The 22,633-nt window shown below is 41.2% G+C and overlaps 2 protein-coding genes across 5 annotated transcripts; one reads left to right on the top strand and one right to left on the bottom strand.

Annotated features, from left to right (window-relative positions):
* Nucleotides 1-38: 38 nt before the first annotated feature.
* LOC135494611 (cholinesterase-like) lies at nt 39-12,266 on the bottom strand. Of its 2 annotated transcripts, none has more exons than XM_064782741.1 (12): nt 12,144-12,266; nt 11,231-11,602; nt 10,799-10,972; nt 4,484-4,628; nt 4,106-4,291; nt 3,682-3,881; nt 3,319-3,487; nt 2,855-3,054; nt 2,514-2,628; nt 1,779-2,262; nt 1,295-1,464; nt 39-939 (listed from the first exon to the last, which is right to left on the bottom strand). In XM_064782741.1, exons 2-12 carry the CDS (start codon nt 11,435-11,437, stop codon nt 746-748), a joined length of 2,244 nt encoding a protein of 747 aa, XP_064638811.1. In that variant the 5' UTR covers nt 11,438-11,602; nt 12,144-12,266; the 3' UTR covers nt 39-745. The 2 variants fall into 2 exon arrangements, with proteins under 2 accessions (XP_064638811.1, XP_064638810.1); XM_064782740.1 differs by having other exon boundaries at nt 3,319-3,490.
* A 72-nt stretch (nt 12,267-12,338) lies between these two features.
* On the top strand, nt 12,339-22,456 carry LOC135494924 (conserved oligomeric Golgi complex subunit 3-like). Of its 3 annotated transcripts, XR_010448490.1 has the most exons (23): nt 12,339-12,492; nt 12,823-12,954; nt 13,162-13,223; nt 13,513-13,678; nt 13,863-13,937; nt 14,154-14,246; nt 14,438-14,566; nt 14,871-14,989; nt 15,321-15,447; nt 15,785-15,876; nt 16,088-16,193; nt 16,485-16,518; nt 16,835-16,995; nt 17,083-17,260; nt 17,610-17,722; nt 17,851-17,940; nt 18,195-18,315; nt 18,621-18,703; nt 19,287-19,316; nt 20,133-20,267; nt 20,837-21,043; nt 21,198-21,387; nt 22,409-22,456. XR_010448490.1 is itself a non-coding variant. In XM_064783261.1 (22 exons), the coding sequence occupies exons 1-22, from the start codon at nt 12,340-12,342 to the stop codon at nt 21,330-21,332; spliced, it is 2,541 nt and encodes an 846-aa protein (XP_064639331.1). In that variant the 5' UTR covers nt 12,339; the 3' UTR covers nt 21,333-22,377. The 3 variants fall into 3 exon arrangements, 2 of the variants coding, with proteins under 2 accessions (XP_064639331.1, XP_064639332.1); XM_064783261.1 differs by lacking the exon at nt 22,409-22,456 and having other exon boundaries at nt 21,198-22,377; XM_064783262.1 differs by lacking the exons at nt 19,287-19,316; nt 22,409-22,456 and having other exon boundaries at nt 21,198-22,377.
* Nucleotides 22,457-22,633: the final 177 nt, after the last annotated feature.

Raw genomic sequence — 22,633 nt, forward strand, 5'->3', positions numbered from 1 at the left:
CAGATTAACCACAGAATACATAAAAGAAGATTACTTCATTGATCAAAATGTTTTATTTCTAATGAGATAAATTACAAATAAAACCTACAACAGAATACACAATAACTTATGCTTAACCCATAACACTGGTTTCTGACTAGCATTACACTGAAAGCATGATGGTGTTTTGGTCAACTTTGACCACAGAATGCATAGCTATACAAAAGCAATCACAGAATAGGCCTATTAGAGATACAATCAAATACACAGTATTTTTGACTGGACTAGAACTTGGAAATACCATCCGAGTCACAGTATTGAAGACAGGACTAGTATCACACTTTCAAAGCACCATCACAAGTCCATTAGATTCAGTACATTATAACAGATACATTTCACAAGAAATGTCCATCCAAAACTACCATAAGCAGTCAAATTTCTTTGATAAAAGATCATTGCAATTGTAGAATGCAAATAATCAATCGTGTCAATTGGACTTGAAATGTTTAAAATTCAAAAGGGTGTCAAACTATGACGACACTCAAAATTTGAGAATTCACGTGTACTTTTACGTGTGATATCATATATTCACATATAAAAGTCATAGGTGAAGACTAGTAGGCCTTGCTTTGAGATACCACAGGGTAATGTCTACATATCAAAGACCCATAACAATGTATAGCTGGTCAATGTTGCATACAGTGTTTGAAAGATTCCCTGACATTTGATGTTAATAGGCTGCCTTTGCCAGCAAAGTTAAAACCTCTCATGTCATTCGCTGCATAGATAATGTCAAGTAACGACTCTGGTCAGCAAACCGTGACGGCTCCTTCCGCCGTTTCAGAGACGCTCTCGTCACGTAGTAGACAAGTGCAAGGAGGGCGAGGATGACGGCTAACAGACACCACATTATGGCCTGATAGATGTTGAACTCGAATCGCAGAGGCTCCTGAGGTAGGTCTGAAAAGAAAGACAATCTCACATCAGTGCTACTTCCTTCATATGCTTGAAGGCGATTTCTATCCTGTGACTCAGACTCTGGGACTTCAGAATAATAAACCAAGAGCTTCTGGTTTTGCCCCCGTAGCACCTAGTGTTACATATCACTGAAGTTTAGAGCCAGCTGGAGTAACGTGAGTCCTCCAGCTAGGAATCAGGAGTCTATCACAAGATATTTCATATTTGGAATGGGTCGACAGTTTGCCCAGGGATAAGCACCAAGTACAAGGAATCTCAGTTTTACGTCTCAAGTGACTTTCCACAGGTTGCACACAATGTGGCAATATCTGGTAGGCTTGAGCCAAGGCCGACTTACCGGCTGGAATGATAGTAAGTTTTGGATAGTAGACATTCCACAGTGCCACCTTGTCATGGCGATAGCTGTGTCTTATATGGACGGCAGGCTCTCTAATCCACGCATAGTTCCACTGATGAGGGGAGAACGGCAGCCAACTGGTGTTGTCATCTTCACGCAGGGTCGGGTACCTGAACAACAGGAAACGAATGACAAACAAATGTAGAGACATCCCAAGACAAAGACAAGCAAATTACTGGCAGACAGTCCGGGACCGTCTGGGTTACACGGAGGCATAATAGCAGCAGGTCCTGAACATACAACTGGCCTTACCCAGCCATTCCACTCCACCAGGACTTCAACTCGTGCTCCATAAATGGACTGCGTGTGAGTTTGTACTGATTATACTAGATTCAAGACTGAACAACAGCATGAACAGAAACCTTGTGGACAACAAGCCGATGCCTTTCCATATTTTTTGTATCGACCTTTCTGAATAACTCACCCATATTTTGCAAAATTCTTCCATAAATCCATCATAAAGAGACTCATCCTTTTCTCGGCAGCTTTGTATTCTGGATCCCCAACCTGCCGTCGCAATCGTACATCCGTCTTATTCATCACCTCACTTTCCAACGTAGAATCTGTCACATTAAAATCAGAAAAGTTTTTTCCCACTGTTGTCGTGCCAACAGTTTGACGGGGCGCTGAAGTTGTAGTAGAGGCATGTTCTGTGGGCTTATTAGTAGTACTAAAAGGAAGGCTTGTCTCACCACTGCCTTCTCGATCCAACGGCACAAATTCTATGCCCTCTTCCTCTGGTAATATTGGATCACCTTTCGTTGTTCCTGAGTTTATTTTGCCCTCTTCAGCGCCTGGTTTATATTCTATAACGTTTTTATTTTTGTCTTTTTTTGGCAACTTTTTGAGATCGTTTTCTAAGAACGGTATTCCAAAAACGTATTTTAATTCAGCACCTTGTTTAGCCCCTGAAAGAAGAGAGATGAGATTGTCAAACTTATGTCTTGACTCGGATACAACACATCTAGCACCAACTTCTAGGAAAAATGTATTTCCAATGTACATCACGGTCGCTCAGGAATTTCGGTCCTACTCGAAATTCGAGGCATTCATTCCCTTCACAGCATCACTGAAAACTGGCTGGCATGCCTAGGTCTTCCTGGCAGAACCTTTTACTTAAGCAATCGGGTGTAGGAGGAAACTGACAAGCAAAACTCACCTGGGTGATTTGGGTCGGGATGATAATCAAAGAGATACATATAAGATGGAGCATACAGACTGTGCTCTTGGAGGAACTTGGTCATGGGAGCGAGGTAAAAATAATCTGTGTACAGCTGGAATGGAATAAGAAGCTTGGATTGACAAATGTCCTGATTAAATAGAGTTGCAGATCATGATGGCAGTGGTCATATTGAATGGAGAGGGATACCAGCTCACAGATGTAAACATGTAATACAACATAACCAAAGGAGGTACTCATAATCCAGGATCATTTCCTGCTTAGGCTGTCTGACACAATTCCTTTTAGACGTGGCCACGGTATGGAAAACTGTAGCATACCTGAATAAGTTGCTGTCTGAACATTTCCTCGTCTCTGAGGCGAGGCCAATATGTATATTTATGTTTAGTAATGGAAAAGATGGCATCCATGTTGAATTCGATTCGTCTGGACAGGAAGAGCTTGATGACACTGTCATGAACAGTCGCATTGAGATACTCGAGAACACGCTCGCCATGGTTGTGATGATCCCTAATCTCCCCTGGAAAATGATATGGAACACTTTTTGGGCATGAAGCTTAAGTATGAGTATCAATCCAAGTATCCAATCAATCTAATCAAATTGTCATTTCTGTGGCGCAGTTTTCAAGGCAAAAGTGTCAACTGGGGAAGGAACAACTGGGAAGACATTCAGCCAGTATGCAAGGAGACTATGCCAAGTGTGAAAAGGTGAATTGGAGACAAAGTCACAACCACCTAAAGACTTGTCTTGATGCATCAGAAGCTTTATCTAATTTCTACTTACTTTCAAATAAATACTGTCCCTCGTTTTTACTCAACCCAACCATGACGTTGATGTGTCGTGAATGACGTGGTTCCTTTGCCAACGTCTCTAAATCCCGAGGTAAGAATCGATTGTCTCCGGGACCGCCAATGATCGGGAACCATGGCAGGGTGTCGGCAATGTATAGGACCTGCTGGGTGAAAGGAACAATGAGAATATGGTCAGTGAAATGGTGCAGTGGGGGTGTGTGTGAGAAGGAGATTGTCAGATTAGGAGAAGGGTGCAACATGTTATCTACAGGCCATTGGTTGGACTAGTTTAGCGCACTGTCTACAAATCACTGCCATTAGCCCACATCGAAAGCAAACCTGTGCCTCTATTTACCTTTTTGCTAAATTCTAGCAACCGACTTGTATTTGTCTTCCTCATACATTCAAGTTCCTCCAAAATGTTCCCCTCAACATCATCCTTGCATCTGACGTAGCGCATCAGGACGCTGGAATAGTATGCTGCCATTGTCCAGTTTTTAACGGCCCAGGGTGTGTTGGCAACGCCACCTATTGCTATGACCTGGTGGAACAGACCTGGAGAGAGGACAAATATGCTGTTATTTATACTAGCGGTCTCTGATGAAGGCATGGTCTCTGCTTAGGTTGGTACTGAGTGAAGTTAACACTGAAGTTGAAAAATGTGGTGCCAAATAATATTGCAGTCAGTCAACGGGGAATGAATGCCCCCTAGCTGCCCCACTCCCCCTAGCTGCCCCACTACCCCCCCCCCCCACCCCCCACGGTCCTGGTCAACTTACCCTGAGATAATGGAGAGAGCATATGCAGACATGCTGATGTAGCACCACTGTTATGACCAAAGAGTGTAACCATCTCTGGATTCCCGTGGAAAGACTTGATGTTCTTTTGGACCCACTTTAACGCCATGATCTGATCGAACATGCCAGCATTGCCGGCGACTGATGGATCAATGGTGGACAGAAAACCTGAAAGAAAAGTGTTGAAATTCAAATAATAATAATCATCGCCCATGTCGACACATCCCATCTAGCCCACAGCCGGTTGTTCAAGACAAGTGTAGTCACATACGCTGGTGTTAAAGTTCACTTGGCGGTCAGTCTAAGGACTTCAAAATTACTTCATGGTATCGCAGTTTTCATTGTCATTTGTAAACTTACCAAAAGGACCAAGCCTGTATTGTATGGTTACCACGACGACCCCTGTGGTTGCTAAGGGGTATCCAAGGTAACCATGGGCAGAACCATAGGAGTATTCTCCTCCGTGGATGAAGACGATGACAGGAAGGAGGTCAGAGGTCGAGTCCTGAAAGTACAGAATGTTAAAGACATCCTTTAGTGGTGGGACAAACAAGATGGGGTCGAAGGATCTTAGAATCATTCGTTGTGCGTATATCCATCCTTCACCGCCGATAACTCCCCCCTGATTGGCCGTCAGAAGGGCTGTTACTTTATCGGTAGCCAAATGATTGTCAGTTTCAACTTGAAAATTATCAGAAATAGCAAAAGCGCTATACACATCATCTAAAAGTTCTTCAAATTTGTTGATCTCCATCCCATTGATTAAACAAATGACTTATGCATTTCCATGGCAACAGATAGTCAATTGTTTGGTAATAATGTCACTGACAGATATAAATACATCCACAAGGTTTATCTTCAGTACCGTTTAATTGATTTTTGTTACCTCGATCGTGCCAGAGGCTCATGATAACAAGTGAATAGGTCTCCCAACATTGATCAAACTTTGGCAAATAGACGGCAAAAAGACCCCTAGCAAAATACTTCAATTTAACCTTTAATCACAGAATGTTGTCTTTATACTGATGTTTTGGTTAGCAAGCTGCTCCTTTAACATGAGTTATGGAGTATTCTGTGTAACCTCATGGAGGCAGACCTATGTTACTCTGTGGGTCATTGAATCAGTATTTCTTGATACCAAACAGATATCATTATCATTAGTACTAATGTGGAACTCATATAGTATCAGCTGTAATTTGAAATTCTTAGTAAATTATACATCAGGCTTACTTAAGATAGACAGAATATGCATGCAATCTATCTGAATTTCAGTGCAATTTAATTAGCCCTGGGTGATAAAACATCAGAGTGCACTGCCATGCGAGCTATACCATAGAATATTATTTTAATATGTTTCCATAGGAAACATAATTTTCCAATACAATCACCAGAGGAAAGTACATCATCAGAGTATGAAAAGGATTTTGATATCATAGGAAACACATTTTTCCAATCGAAACTGTGCGAGAGTGATGATATTCGGGTGCTGAGGATGCATTTATGACTAAATGATGTCGGGGCATAATGGAAACCAATACCAGAACACGAACTCGAGCATAAACATTTAGATGACATTATCATTTTATGCCCAACATGTCCTTAAAATGTTCCAACATACCAGCTCCACTCCACTCCAAGCTTTTTCAACCAATGGTAGGGCCTAAAAAGTTTGCTAAAACTTTCATTTGCAAACACTGCTCCTCCTCCCCAGCACTGCTAGCTGCTAGCAGTATTAGCCTACTTAACCTTTTCATTTTCAGAATAGAATAGAACCAGCTACCCCAAAGGAGGTTCAACCTTTGGTCACCATAGCAACAGATTTATCAATAAAAATGCAATTTGAGAAAATTGATGGCAAAGCTAATAACATTTGACTTGACTTGACTCCATTAATTAAAGTGCTAATTATTAATCATCCGTATAATCATTTTTAGGGCTTGCTAAAGTCTGGCTTTTTCCATCCTCATTAGGATATTGGTATAGTGTTGCCAATATTCAATCACAGGTCCCAAAATGTCAGAGTTTTTCCAACTGATATGTAATGTTCAGCCTGCCCCCCCCCCCCACACACTAAAAATGGTTTGAGAAGATTATTCACAACTTCTCAATCTTAACAAGGCATCATTTTAGAAGAGATTCCTTTCCAATCGTACATCTTCATAAAGTTTATCTCTACCTATTCTGCCATCACACGGCAGGGTTAACTCATCGGACATGACATCACTTCACAAACATTTACAAAAATGCAAATGCGGAAATCCTTAGTGAGAATGGAATGTAAAGTGATGCAAACAGGAGAAATGACATCGATCGATTATTGACTTTTTTAAGGTCTATTTACCATCCACTAAATCAATCTACAGAAATGGCAAAAAATATGAAGCAACGCATAACTTTGCCAAGTCGTTTGGGCTGGTGTAATGCATTCCCCGCCTAAAATATACTACTTATCTTTAGCAAAACCTGTGAACCTGAACTTTTCTTGGTGTTTGAGGCAGCCCACTTTGAAGGATGGTTCAAATAACACTTTGCCACTGGCACACCACAGTAAGTTTCATGGATTCTCTGAAGCCAGTTTACTCCAAAAGCAAAGATGTTTACAAACAGGTGAAGACAAAAAATACTTTTAATGGGAAAATGTTGTTGTGTCTGCAATGTTGATTAGACATTCCCAATTATTCTAACTCTCCACACCTCTCCAATATATCCTTCACCAATAATGAATCAGTACTGACTGCATGCTTGGAAAAGTTAAAAACAAATTCCTAGTGAAAAACAGAATAATGAGAAAAATGTGAGAGGTATGGACAGATTCCCTGAGCAGTACTCGATCGTCTGGAAACTCGATCATCAAGACATCAGTCGTTTGAGCAGATATACTGCTCTCCCCTTTGACTCAGCTGAACCCACTGCAGCTGTGTCTGACAAAAAGATCAAATAGCAGGTAAAACCAGTATCTGATGGTTGCAAGTTGGTGTGACCATCTATTCTTGTCACAGGTGCCTGCGATGACCAATGCAAACAAGCAATTTTAGTTACAGGCAATCATGACCACTGGTGGCGGCAACAAACATGGTACCACACACAGCCTGTACCACGGATTGATACAACCAGAATTTATGACAGTTTGCCTTGCAATCAGAGGTGGCCTGATTGTTATTACCATTTTTATGTGGGTTGTATTGTGATGTGGGATGGCATTCTCAGCAAAGAGAGGCAAGAAACAAAGGACCGATGCAGTTCAAGCATACAGTATAGAAAGACAAATAATGGTATGGACATTCCACTGTTTGCTGGCAGACAAGGCATGAGAACAATACTTTTTGTATTATGATACAATCAATAACGTTTCTGGAAATAGCAATAAATCCTAGAAAATTGCATGTTATGAAAGCTGTTGTTGGATTGGAGCATGAAAATTACTGAAGCAAAGGATTGTATGATTGCGGCTGGTGCAAGTCCACAGCAATGTCAGACCTAACATGAAGATAAATGGAATAAAAGCATGCGCAATCATGGTTTCTGTGATCTTTCTAAGGCTTACTACAGTTAAAACGATTAGAGAATCCATATACACTGTAACTGTTTGTACAGACCTTTCTCTGTAATGTAGCCATTAAGGCTAAAAACCCTTATTTTGACTTTGAAGAAACTCCTGTGGCTTCAGTTTGCTACACTTGTAAAAACAAGTTTATGGACCCTAGATTTTGGTATGTTTTTCCCAGTTTAGAGGTCTAATTCATATACATGTCCTGAATGTACAAACCATTTCATGTCACCCTACACTAAAGAATACGATTCCGCTGCCACTTGGGTATTGCATTGTTGTAATCAGTTTTGTCTGAGTTTGGACAATATTTTGACGCATACCTAAAGGGACCCGCAATATCAAATTTGGCGATTACCGGTTTTTACCCGCAGAGGAGAGATCTTTTTGTTGAAGACATCACAGGGTGTAGCAATGGGCAAGGGCTACCAGGATCACCAAAAGAGACCTAACTACACCAGTCAACTTTTGGGTGGGGCCGCTTCCTCTCGCAGACAACAACATTGCTGCTGCAAGGCAGAGCAAACAGCCTTTATTTCATTAGAACTCTGATAGATTGCCAAGAACATAAAGTTCAAGCAGTGGCAGAATATTGATCTTGGTGTAAGAAATTGAGATGGGGTTTCCTGATAATCACCGTGTCGTATGATCTTATTTCAGGCAGATCATTCAGCTAGATTTGCAATCTGTACTACAAGTTTATTGCCAGTAATGTTAACCGTCCGTCAGTTTCTTGCAAGAAGATACGAATCAGTCCACCGTAACAGCCTTCAGCATGTCAGACCACACTCTCCCCTATACCTCAGGGAATAGACCTACGAATGATAGAATCAGCTCTCGAACAGAATTTAGCAAATCAGGCTGTGGACTGACCTATCAATAGCATAGCTCAGCTGCAACTGTCAGTGTGCTATAGTTTGTGGTTGAAAGGACAAAGGGGAATGATCGCATAATGATGGCTTACCGGTGTAGCATCACTAAGATGCTGGCCCGAGATGCTAATGATGCTACTAGCCGAGCAGGGGTAAACCATGGTTGGTCATGTAGGACCTGCATCCTGATAATATCAAGACATTTCACTTGATATATAGACTTTATACTCCCTTAATGAAAACATGCGTAAGGACTGAGAAGTCGTGTTATAGGCCCTGTTTGCAAGAGGATGATGTATAGATTCATGATGAATACTTCAGTGTCTGCAGTGCAAATTGAAGATTCTGACATGGCTTAAGCCCTTGGGCCCATTAAAGGATGAAATTAAGCCAAGAACATATTGAATCACATGGACCAACTGCAGCTTGGCACAGCTGTTGCGTGTGTTGCTGTATGTTGTCGCCTGGGGAATAGGAATGGCATTACCAATAATGAGATTGATGGCCATGGTTGCAAACTGATAGGTAATGATCCATCATGTTAACGTGCAATCTAAAAGCTTGCTATTTCCTGGTAGGTTCTCACAAAGTGTATTGGACAGGCCAAGCGCAACGATAGCAAATGATACACTGGGAAATTACCAAACCCACAAATTCTACTGCCAAATGTGACTGCATTTTATGATGTCAACTTAGTTTTTTTAGAATTCTACCATTTTACTACACAATTGAATTGCTTTTTCATGACATGCTAGTTTTCGGACAGACTCCCTCGGCAGCCCATCGCGTCATCCTAATTTGGTCTCCTTTGGGTGAGGAACGAGGCCGGTCCACTGCGTCCGGAGTGTAGTGTTCGGATTGCAACTGACGCACTAAACTGAAAGTATGAATACCTAACATGTCTTTTTGCCCGATCAATAACTGAGTATACAAGGAACAGAGGCAACATGCTATCAGCGGCACACAGATGTGGAGTCGTACAATCCTGTCTGAGCGATATCCTATTAGAGAGCTAGGCCGTGGGCTGACAGGTCGTTTGAAGTCACGGGCATCTTCAGTTGCTCAATGTGAATTAGTCAATCAGTTATCGTGTGTTCAAAGACATTTTGGAAATGGATCAAAGATGGCAAAGATAGTAGATCCTTTCTGTCAAGAACACCCTCAGGGATGACAATGCTGTGCTGAATATTGGATGATTGCAGAGGTCAAATTCAATGGAAACGACCGATCTTGGACCAAATCCAGTGTCCCAGAGAGACTGAGAGAGTGCGGCCTTAATTGTAGGTGTCTCCTGTTGGAGGTTCCACAGCAATTCCACTGAATTGGAGAATGACTTGCTCCCGTTTTAAGGGGCATATGGAAAACACGACGCATACTCACTAAGGGCTGAATATGAAGGCTTAGTTTGACCCTTATACCTTTTGATCATTTTCCAGCACTTTCTCAGATCCAAATTTAATTCAAACTGATGCCGGCAATCATCACTGGATCGTCACCATGGTACCAGACCAAACAGTACGTGAACAGAATTTCTGTTATGCTTTGAACGGGTTTACAATCTGCTAGTGCTATGCAGTCAGTATTGTGATCATTATGATAGCCCTTGCTCCATGAATGTAATTGTTCGTGTTTAGCAGTAATTCATTTCAAGGGAGATTGTGGTGAATAACTCTACAGGAGTCAGAGACCAGCTGGTGCAGTCCAATCTCACATTAGTCATCATTGATTACAAATGGTTAGTGCACATCTATATGTGACATTTTAACTATAAGATCCCTGAACTCGCCCAATAGCACCAGGGAAGAACTATGCCTATTCTATGGTCTTATATTCTTATTGCTGAAACAGGTGGCCTTCCTGACTTTGTCAACCTATTTGAATACCTCTTTTTGGGGAAACTGGGGTTAAAAATACCTTGCAGGGTTTCTGCCAGAGGGAGTACAGCCCTCCAATGATTCAAGGGGATGTCCCCTGAATATTCAGGACCAAAATCTATTTCCATTTGTTAAGTGAAATTCTGACATTTGGGACCCGTGCCAGGGGTTTGAGGTGCAAAAAAACTTCTTCAGATGAACCATTTGCCCACCATTTTATCATGAAAAATAGGAGTTTTTTTAAATTGAAATTTTGCTTTTGTCCCCCCTGAATTAAGTCCTGGCAGAATCCCCTGGCTTGCTTTAAGCCCATCAGTTTTTCATTTTCTAGACATTTTCGAACAGGCACACTGTTTTCCTAATGTTAAATGACAAGACTTACATTGTTTGTTGGAGCAAATACATTGAGATAGAGGCAATCCTCGCTGTATTCGATCTCCTCCACAGACTCCAGCTCATTCACATCATTCTCAAGGGTCGTCTCCTGCATACACGCTGGTTTGAACGATGTAGCGTTGTAGGTCTCCGGGCTCCAGGGAGATGCAGGCTCGGGTGCCTAGATCATGGAAAGAAAAATTTGAGTCATTCTTGCCGGGATTGACTTGACATTTGTCTGGTCATTAGTGCACCTTTCACAAAAGCTTGATCTGAAAGGAGGTGTACAATTGATGATTGGCTGAACCACTGTAATATAAATGTCATGTACTTTATGACATTTTCAACTTCATCATTCTCAAATAGAGCACAAGGACATTTCAATACTGGTCACAAAATAAAGCATTCTAGAATTGAGGAGGATTTGTTTTACACCAACCAGAAACCGAAGCTTTCCAACTGGAGGCTTTGCAAAAGGTATTCCAAGAAACTGCCAGGCTGCTTTATCATCAAATACCACCCGACTTCCACGTATTCGTCCATTGCTAATGGTAACCATCACATCGGTGGATTCATGGTGGACTTCCAGTACGCCGTGACAGAGTAGTATAAATCCGACGAGGATATGAACGCTGGGATGTGTCATCCTTATGAGAGTATTCCACAGAGTAAGGCTATTCTAAGCTATTCCATTATCCAAATGCAAATCCTTGAAGAGCTAATTCTCACATAGTGAAATTTATCTAGTGCTTCTCATAAGGAATATTTGCAACAGGGTTCTTCTAAGTAAAAGGACCATTGAACTGGTAACCTGAAAGTAAAGGTGGAATTAAAGAGGCTTGCTATCAGCATAGTTCAATAGAATAATAATAATGATAATAATAATGATGAGACTTCTTCCCTATTTAGAGTGTGGCAGCTGTTTTGACCCCAAGATGTGGTCCTTTAGCTTTCAACCAGGCTGTGGGTCAATAAAAGACAGAGCTATATCATAAAATTTATGAAAGAAGGCTGATATTAGGTGAGTGCGAGTGATTGATACAGACCCCCCCCCAGTACCCTTATAGCCTACAGAAATTTAATCCCTGTCCCTAAAAATATTTGGACAATATACTGTAAGACTTATTTTCTAGTGGACTAAATTTACACCAGCAGTGGCTACAGCTAGCCCCACCCACGCTAATCCTGTCCTGTCAGGCTCAAGAGCTGCAGCGGCCAGACAAGATATCAACAGTAAAGGAGATCAACCATGAGGTCGAACCGAATAGCAGGCCTAAAGGCGGGAAAATTTGTCAATTTTGTAACCCGTTACGCACCAAAACTAGATATGAAAATACCAAAATGTTGGTTACCTGAATGTCATCTTATGAACATGATCCCTACTGTTAGGTTAATCACAACGAAAAGGTCCTAAAATCACATAAATCCAAGGTAAAGCTATAACGGCGTGCTGCAGCACATGCAGCGTCAGTATGTCAGTGGCAGCCGGATAGCCGGACACCCGGCTAACAACGATTCCACATTTTACAACCAGCCAGCTAGCCGAAAATGGCTGACACGTCGCCAAGTTCCAAGATGCTACGAGAAAAACTCGCTTCTTGGGACGCTCTGGATCATGCCAGAGCTCCACTATCCGATCGACAGAGGGACAGTATTATGGACCTCACGACCATGTCTTCAAAACGTCCCCTGCCCATCGAGGTAATACTGAAAATCGACGAAAATCGAGTAAAATATGTCCAGTTCTGTATGTTTGCTGTACATTTCTTGTGTACATTTGTGTACATTTGCAATGTTACAATTACAATGTACAGCGTGAATCCTAAATAATGCAAATCCCATGCTGATCCACTGTCGTATCCATCCTTTACTGCCGATAACTCCCCCCTGATAGGTGTCAGAAGGGCTGTTACTTTATATCGGTAGTCACCCTGCATTCCCTTCCTTTCCCCATGCGTCCTACTCCTAGACCTAGGCCTATGACGTCGCGACAACACTTACACTAACAGTTCAATTTTCATCATCTTTCAGCTCCCTCTTGATGAGATCCCTGGTTTGACCACACACATCCAGCCGAGTTTAGTGACCGGTGATGATGACATCATAGCCAAAGGACTGGCTGCCCTTAATCTGGCACAGGAGAAAGTTGAAAATGCCCAACAGGTAACCCTAATCAACAAAGCATTTGAAATTGATCTTAAATAGCATTCTCAATTTCTGGTAGTCAGACATGCGCTCTATCCAATTCTTGGTCAAAAACAATTACAACATAATCATCGAAGGCATTCTGGTAAGGTGGGGGGGGGGGGGTATTGGAGATTGCTTTCTTCAAATAAAATGTTACTAATTATCTTTTTATTCCACTTTCAGTTCTTCTTTTGGTTTTCTGAGATTGAAGAACGCATTGACTGTGAAGAAGATATAGAATATAGGTGTGTGATGTCGGAGACCAAAAATACTTTTTTGGTCTTTAGTGGACCTGTACAAATTGGCCATCACCAGAGATTGGCTGCAGTATGATCACATGACCATTGTGTCTGTGAATGATGCATGCTTACTTGTCAAGTGGAGGGATAATAACCTTGAGATGCAATAGCAACATTATCAAGAAAACCCCATCCCAAAAGTTCTTATTCATGAATGAGTCTGGGCCCAAAGTGCTATTCCCTTTAAGTAAAGTTTCAATTATAAAGCAATAATTCCTATGTTGTTTATCTTCAGGTCCTACCTTGGTCAGCTTGGTGAATACCAGGGACAGTGTGACCAGATCTTGACCGAGGTCTCCACTGCTCTCACCCAGCTCACTGGCTTGATGAAGCAGTATGTGTTTGTCTCAACCAAGACGAACGCGCTGCATGAGGCATGTGAACATCTGATGGCAGAACAGGTGTGTAATCAGATTGCTCTTGATGAGATTGTAGTTCCCAATAGTCACTCCACCAGGCAAGAGGACTGACGCTATTTAAAACCTGGACTGAAATGAGAGAACTAACTCTTCAGAGTACCAGCCAGGCTTACTTGAACTGACGCTAATGAGTTGACAACTATGAACGTCTTGCTTGTTGTTTCAGACCAAACTGGTGGAAACTGCAGAATGTGTACAGAATAAATTATCCTATTTCAATGAACTGGACAAAATATCAAGTGTAAGTATTTTTTTCATGCATGTTTTTTTGTAAAGTGATGCTTATCACATAGAGGAGGTCTCTTGGGCTTTGAATCAGATGACTTGAGGTTATTTGATAAACCACTTTTAATTGACCCCTATATTGCCCTCAGGATACTCAACGATGAGTAAAACAGAGGAACACTCGTTCACTCGTTTTGCTTTTGACTGATCATTGTTCTACAATCTATTTCAGCGCTTGGGAGCCCCAACCCTGACAGTGACGAGTGATTCATTCGTGCCAACTCTGTCCAGGATAGACGAGTGTATAGCCTATCTCAATAAAAATGTAAGTAGTTGGAACATTATCTGGTCAATTTGGTTGTTAGGCAGTTATCTGTTTGTATTCTGGTCTTTTTGTCTATTGTATGGGAAGAAAGTGTTCATATGACAACATACAATGCCATACGTATTTCAATCATTGCCCAGAGTTGTTTGCTGGCGGACTAACTGATGCACTTTTGTTATGATTTCTTCCAGTCTCACTACAAGGAGTCGAGTGTTTACCTGGCCAGATTTCGCCAGTGTTTGTCCAAAGCTTTGAATCTGATTAAAATCCATGTGGTGAGCATTCTTCAGAATGCAACACAGAATGTGCAGCCACGAAAAGTGAGTGGAAAACATTTTTATTCTATTTTATGTCTTTACTCTGTCAACAGAATTGATGTTAACATGGCATGGCCCTCAAAAGTAGCTTCCTTTTCAAATACTTTCCCCTGGTCTAATAGAATTCTTAATCTAATGTCAAATGTTGCCTTCCAGTTTTCAAGAATTGCATCCAACACCAATAACTTCCGTGACCCCTGATGAAGCATAGTTAAGCAAAAGCCTCAGAATTTTAAAACATATCCATACATCTCACATTGAATAAGTACCTCTGTTATCTGTACACTGAGTCTCCATTCTGTTACAGGATTCTGTGAATGCAGGAGAAAATGCTTTTACACTTTTCTACGGCAAATTCCGTACAAATGCGCCGAGGGTTAAGAATCTTATGGAACAAATAGAACAAAGGATTGATAAAAGTCCTGAGTAAGTAAAACTTTCATCAACTGCATCATCCTAGATAGTTTTATCCCCCACCAGAGTTGAGTATTTTTGGTACTGACTCAAACCTAAACTGCACTGATAGTGATACACACTAACGTTAGATACCTGAGGGGCAGTGCGACTGACTGGGGGCGGTCGGGTTGCCCTGCCACTAACAGCCAATGAAGAAGAAGATGGTGATGTGTCTTGTTTGCAAATAAACAAAGACAATGAATGAGCTTGAATGGCTACATAAACTAATAACCATGTGAATCATGTAAAAAAGTCTCTTGTTTTACGGAATTGCTTATAATTAGTGTATTTTTCATTTCAGATATAAGCAGTTACTAAGTGACTGCCACCAGTGTTATTTTAGTCAAAGGGCAACGTTATTGGGGCCTAGCGTCTCGGCAGCAGTTACAGAACTTGCTTCAAAACACAGCAGGGATCATTGTGCGCTGGTAGGTGGAATGAGTGTTCCTCAAGATCCTATCTTTACTTTCCTGATAAAGTGAGCGAAGAACACTTGAACTGCTGTTACATTATTGGTTCTGTACAATTCTGCGCTCAGTGTTGGCACCTGATGTAATGTAAGGGAGCAAAACACCTGAGTTTGAAGACTACAGGCTTGCTTTGAAGAAAATCACCTTGGCTGAGCCATCAGTGATTAGTCCGAAGCAAGTAGTTGTAGCAAAGACTACTTAATATGACCATATGATCCTCCTCTGATGATAACAACACAAAAGAAAAGATCAGAAGATAATGGTCTATTCAAATCTGTTCTGTTCTCAATTTCAGATGCGCAGTGGATGTGCTTTCATGGTCCATGTGTGTGAGGATGAATACCAGCTCTATCACCAGTTCTTCACCCAACCAACACCACAGCTAGAGTGAGTGACTGTCAGTAGTTCTGATCTTTAGCCTTATGTTTGGATGTCTCTGGTGGAGATTTCAAGTGGGTGAGAGAAATCTCCCAATGATTAACTTGGATAGTACTTTGTTGGCAGCATAGAAAACTTAATACAGATGCGACAGAGATAAACTGTGGTTCAAGACACTTCTATAAACAAAGAAACATAACTGTTCTCATTTCGTTTTCAGTGTGATGTTGGAAGGATTATGCAATAGCCTCTATGATGTATTCCGACCTCTCATTATCCATGTACAGCACTTAGAGACACTCTCAGAGTTATGCAGCATATTAAAAGTGAGCAAGGCTTATAATTATATTGAGTCTTCTGTTTAAGGGAGAATAAAAATGATTTCTTAAAAGAAAACCCCTCCTATCAGCCTATGAAAATGCCCCATAACAAGCAGTCCAAAAAAAAGTGAGAGTGATTAATGAATTGGTTTGGGCATCTGACTTGCATCCCAAATGATGTAGCACATTGAACTAGGCTTCCAGCTATTTCCTGCATTATGTCATTGTATACAATTATTTGTAAGAATGAACGATTATCATATTCCCTGTCACTAAACACTTTCATCTCCTTTTCAGATTGAAATGATGGAGGAACACGTATGCAATAATCGTAAGTAGAACACATTTTATACCGATGAAGTTGGTTTCGGAAAACTGTGGATGCCAAAAGTACAGATAAGGATCATCAGTCGAGAGAGTTGATGAGCCTTGCCACAGTGCCAATAGAGATCAGGTTATACTTATCAGTCCAGTTCTTAGCACAGAATACTCATGTCGCTTTGGAGGAGAAATCTCGCTGGAGATTAGCTTCTCCAAGTGCGGAGGAAACGCTTTCAAAGAGTAAGAAGAATCTTTATGCAAGACTTCATTTTGTAACATTGCTTACTTGACTCTGATAAAATGAATGGTTTTTGCTTTACTTTCAGCTGATCAACTCGGTGCCTTCGAAACCATGTGTTCCCAGCTGCTGGAGGATGTCCAGGAACGACTGGTCTATCGGACGTACATCTATATCAAGTCGGATATACTGAATTATAAACCAGCTGAGGGGGACCTGGCCTACCCAGAGAAACTGGAAATGATGGAGGTAGGTAGAACATAGAGAGGTTATCATGGTACATTGGTCTTTCCACAGAAGAGAACTGAATACCTAGAGGGTTCATTTTACTTTCAGAGCATCGCAGAAAGTTTGAAAAAGGGCCATCTATCGCGGACAAATTCAAGTCAATCGGATATTTCATTAGCTAGTCAAGAAGTTGCATCGATTACTGCTGATCTGGATCAGGCCAGCGAGCAGCCGTACGCATTACAGGAGAACGGCACGCATGACTCGAGCATCATGACAGCTTCTGGTAGGTGGGAAGTGACTTGCCTAAGGTCACATGCCTTCATTGTGTTGTAGGTTTTTGTAACCACCATAATATCATGCTAGCACTTTTGAAAATGGAAAGTGTTTAGCTTATGATTCAGAGACATGTCTCAATTGAGATCTTTCTAGTTTTTCTAGCCTATAGTAGAAACTTTTACATTGTGAGATGTTAGAGTGCTTTAGAGCTGATGAGAACAGAGGGAGATGAGAAAAACAAATCATTTATTCTAATCTCAATTGGCCTTCTCCCAGAGGCTTCTATGATTGTTGTTGTCATCTTATGTTTGTAACAAAGTCCTTCTCCATCTTCATTCATCTGATTTGTATTTCAGATTCTCGTATTGTCTCTAACATGCCAATGTCACCAGCAGACATGCATGGTATGTGGTACCCGACTGTGCGACGGGCATTAGTTTGTTTGTCGAAGCTTTCACGATGTATCGATGTAAGTAGGTCTTTGTCTCTGATATCATAATGGACTATCAATTTCTGAGACCAGGAACTCATGTGTTACTGGTGATTTGTGGACCAATTGATTGTAATATATTCATATTTACCCTCTGTTTATTTCAGACAACAACATTCCAAGGCTTATCTCAGGAGGCGCTCTATTTCTGTGTGCAGTCATTATTGGTGGCTAGTAACAGTATCAGGAAAAGAAAGGTGGGCTTTCTGGGATGCTGCCAATCTGGGTGAACAGGGGTTTGGGGGTCTCAGTCTATGATATGAACTGCAGCTATCTGTGCAGTAAATTGGTCATGAGGATATCTCTGACAGTGAATGTCACTGGTTATTATAGAGCTTTTAATGTCCTTGTTGACACTCGCTGTCAACTCTGAATGTAAACTATATCTGTAATCTGTATTGTGAGTGATCAATTGTGTCACAATGCTTTAAACGAGAACTAATTCTTTCAGACTGTGATAGATGGTCAGCTCTTCCTCATCAAACATCTCCTTATCCTAAGAGAACAGATCGCTCCATTCCATGTTGATTTCGCCATCAAAGAAAAATCATTAGATTTTAGCAAGTTTAAAGGTTAGTGATATAAATAGTAGGAGATCAAGTGTTTTGTGATTTAGATCTTTTCAAATTCATATTAAACAAGTCGAAGGCCTACTCCACGAAAATTGAACTTGACTATGTTGTATCTATTTGAGGGTTTGAATATCAATCCTAAGGATTTGTCAGCCTTGGGAAACTGTCAAATTCCAGAGACCTCAAGTTGGCCTGATCTGATGGCACAGTTTTCAGCAGTGATTGCATGCACCCTGTCAGGGATGACTGTCAACTTTGTCCCTGTTAGTCCTGTGGTTTAAAAAATGTGTTGTGTATGATTTCAGATGCTGCTTATGGTCTAATCCAGAAGAGAGGAAGATTGTTCAGCATGAATTCAACCAACTCTCTGTTGCAGTTCCTTCTCGAGGTAAACATGCATTGTTTATCTTCATCTTGTAACCAGCCAGCAGAGATTTGAAACTTGAGTGTGCTTGCTTAACCCTCCTTTTACAGAACCTAGACTAGCATGGCTAGTAAAATTCTTCTTTTGTTTTTATTTTTTGAATATTTGGTCGGTCGATGACTAGATTCCTCCCTATGCTTGTGAGGCTAGCTTGCTTATTTTCGATTCTAAAGAAGAAAACCCAGAGGTTCATAGTCTCAATTCTGCTGAAGTATTAAATGCCCAAAGGTTTTCATCATGCACGTGAAAGTGCCCAGTTGTTCATGGGGGAATGTAGACTAATTCCAGGCCTAGGTTTCCTTACAGTGGGGTACAGTGGAGAAGGAGGGGCTTCACAAGGAGACAGTGTTGGAGTATTTTCCTCAATAATGATAATGACACCCCTTTACGGTTTAGAAGTTGCTTCATTTGCTCTCACCCTTCTACATGTGATTTAAAAAGCACTTTATTGAGTAGAGTATAGCATCCACTCTCACTGTTCTTTCCTGATTGATTCGATTATTAAGTTGAATCCACTTCTCACCCAGCTTCTATCCTATTATTTTAGCCCTTTTCTTCCACCCCTGAAAACTGGGGGGTAAGTGTCCTCTTGATGTTTATGTGTTGTTCTTGTTCACCTGGTTGGTCAAAGGTCACGCTTTCCCATTTAGTTCAAAAATTTGAAAAATGTGTTCTCCTGATTTTAAAATTTGGCAGACTTTTTTTAAAAATCCCAACATATTTTGACTTTGGATCATCATTTATGATTCCTGCGGCTTTTGTAGATTTACTGACAGTACGTAGGATAGATGATCAATATTAAAGAGGGACTTCAGGCAGGGAGATCAAGTTGGACCTGTGAGACAGGAGAGACCCTACTGGCAACCTTTTGTAACTTAATCCAGCCTACCTAGTGCCTCCCTATGGTCTCCCTTTTATAGTTGATAATACTACAGATGTTAGAATTAAAAGATTTTATCAAATTTCTTTTTGGCAGAAAACAATTGAAATTATTAGTTTGGTTCTGAGGTGTGCAATGTCAATGCATGAAGCATGTTTCGTTTGATTTGTCTTGTTTACTTGCATGTTGTTTGTGGTTTTCCATGATGGTCAAAGAGTTTGTATTCATTTTGCGAGGTATACCCAAGAAAAAACGCATTTTGATGGACAAGTTTATCAACCTGGCTTATGGTCTCAGTCCTTCACCTGTGGGTTTGGTTAAATTTGGTATGGCGATGGGTTTATTTGATTTAGAACAGAACTCTCTGAGATCTAAGTCACAACAGGCTGAGGATTCTGCTCAGAGGGTTACGGCATGACCTGATGTTGCTGTTTGTTGCCCTGCTATGATTGAGAGTATTATGTGACCATTCAAGATACGATTGTCTGTAATCACCATGATCTCTTGTTATAGGGTACGCCTCACGTGACGGAATACCTTGTTGATTCTAAGAAAGATGTCGATAATCATCTAAAGACGTCGTGTGAGGAGTTTATCCATCATGCGACAGAGATGTTAACAGGACCTATGCAGCAGTTTTGTAACAAGGTAAGCCAGGTCAGCAGATCGGCTGACAAGTCCAGCCAATCTGGTCTGATTTTGGAGTTTTCTCTCCTACACTGGTTGCCTACCAGGGCAAAGGAGGCCAGTCTGCCCCCAAGTCCTCCATGCTAGAAACCTCTCCTACACTGGTTGCCTACCAGGGCAAAGGAGGCCAGTCTGCCCCCAAGTCCTCCATGCTAGAAACCTCTCCTACACTGGTTGCCTACCAGGGCAAAGGAGGCCAGTCTGCCCCCAAGTCCTCCGTGCTAGAAACCTCTCCTACACTGGTTGCGTACCAGGGCAAAGGAGGCCAGTCTGCCCCCAAGTCCTCCATGCTAGAAACCTCTCCTACACTGGTTGCCTACCAGGGCAAAGGAGGCCAGTCTGCCCCCAAGTCCTCCATGCTAGAAACCTCTCCTACACTGGTTGCCTACCAGGGCAATGGAGGCCAGTCTGCCCCAAGTCCTCCATGCTAGAAACCTTTATACTGTCGTAAAAGAACAGATGCAGAAGAAAATATTTATGGCTGTTTATAGTATACAATTTGATGATCTACCAAACTCATATTTTCCCAGGCGAATGTCATCATCAAAATGAACGAGGATGAAAATGCTCCAACAGTCGAACTCCGCAACCAGCCATTTGCCAGTCCAGAGAAGTTACACGACGTTGTGGCAGAGACGTACAGACTGTTGAAGAACAAGGTGCCTGTGATCTTTCGGGCGATGGTACTGTACTTAGCCAATAAGGACACGGAGTACATTCTGTTTAAACCTATCAAGGTAAGTTGACTCTAAGCCTTGTGCAGACTTCGGATACATTTCTTAAAAGTCTCATATCCTTCTGTGACATTGAAGTCTCTTTAGATTGAAATGTCTTCTATAGATTGAAAACTTATGATAACAATTATATAAATGTGCCTGTTGTCCATTTCAGGTCAACGTACAGCAGCAATTTCAGAACTTGAACAGTCTGATAAAGGAGAACTATTCAGAGGAGGATCAGCAGATTATCGGATGTCCGTCGATAGAACAAGTGAATCTGTTGCTTTCATCCAAAATGTCGAAGTGACGGACAAATGTTTGATTTGATGTGAAATCACCAAGGATGAGGAGGTGGACACAATGTGAGTAGACTCAGCTCAAAGGACAATGTGAAGATGAAAAGGCTGTAATAGACAATAATTATTCTCTGCAGTTTGCGAGGTTGGGTAAATTTGACTTGAGGAAGATAGTCTCTCTTGATCACAGAGATCAAATTGTATAGAAACAACCCATCTGGGACCAAAAGCACTGTCGTTATAAGAGAGGTTGTCCACTAAGGGAGGTTCCACTGTATCATAGACTTGTGGTGAGAAGTGTCATTGATGAGGTACTGAATCTAGCATACTTGATTATCTACACTTATGAGCTTTAAAAAGTGGTTTAAAAGGCTTTTGGTGGAGAGCTCCAGGGAAGTTGTGATACTGATACTGTGTTTGTCTTGGTGCCATTGGAAAGAGTAAAAGGATGGAGTTAAAGAGTTGTTTGGTTCAGTTCATGATAGGATCAACTCTAATCAAACAGCTTTTTCATTGCTTAATTTGTAAGGTATTGTACATTGACTGTGTCTACAGTATTTATTTGAAATCTCGATCAAGTATCGACAAGAATAACTGAAGACTGTATCTTGGTAAAGGGTGTAAATAGAATACTGGAGTTTTTCCTACTGGAGCTGTCTTTGGTACTGGGCCTCATGTTCTTGTTGCCTTGAAATGTACAATAATCTCAACCTATATGATATGATTCTGTTTAACAGGGAAATTTTGAGTACATTTGTATGTTACAATGTAGGTTAGTGGTCGGTTTATGAAAAAGTGCTTCATTCTTATGTACTTACCAATTGTTCTGATACTATCACATGACAAAATCTCTACAATGATGATTTATATAATCATGCTCATGTGTCTCAACCAATCTTTAAGATTTTCATAGTCGGTTAAGGCCATAGTTCCTTATTGGCTTACCACTCCTGGTTTAACTATCGACTTTCGTTGGCCTATCTATCTAAGAGAAGACTGTTATTGTGTGGTGTTGAGAATGAATTCTTTATGAAAGAATAAAATATCTATATTGAATCTGATGTTGTCTCATTTAATCATCCTTCAGATTCCTCTCTCAGAACCTTGTAATCAGGAGAAACATGGCAAAGGCCCGATGTGCCAGGGTGACTGACTATTGTGACTCCCCTTTCTGGTTGAGCCACGCCATGAAGACACGTCTCCTGATTGTGACATATGCTACAAAGACGTCCATACCCCATCTTGTGATTGTGACATGTGATGAAGGCTTCAGCCAATGATATGCTGTGTCTATGGCTGTCTTTTGTCTGTC

This window comes from Lineus longissimus, chromosome 10, assembly GCF_910592395.1.
Source record: "Lineus longissimus chromosome 10, tnLinLong1.2, whole genome shotgun sequence".
NCBI lineage: Eukaryota > Metazoa > Nemertea > Pilidiophora > Heteronemertea > Lineidae > Lineus > Lineus longissimus.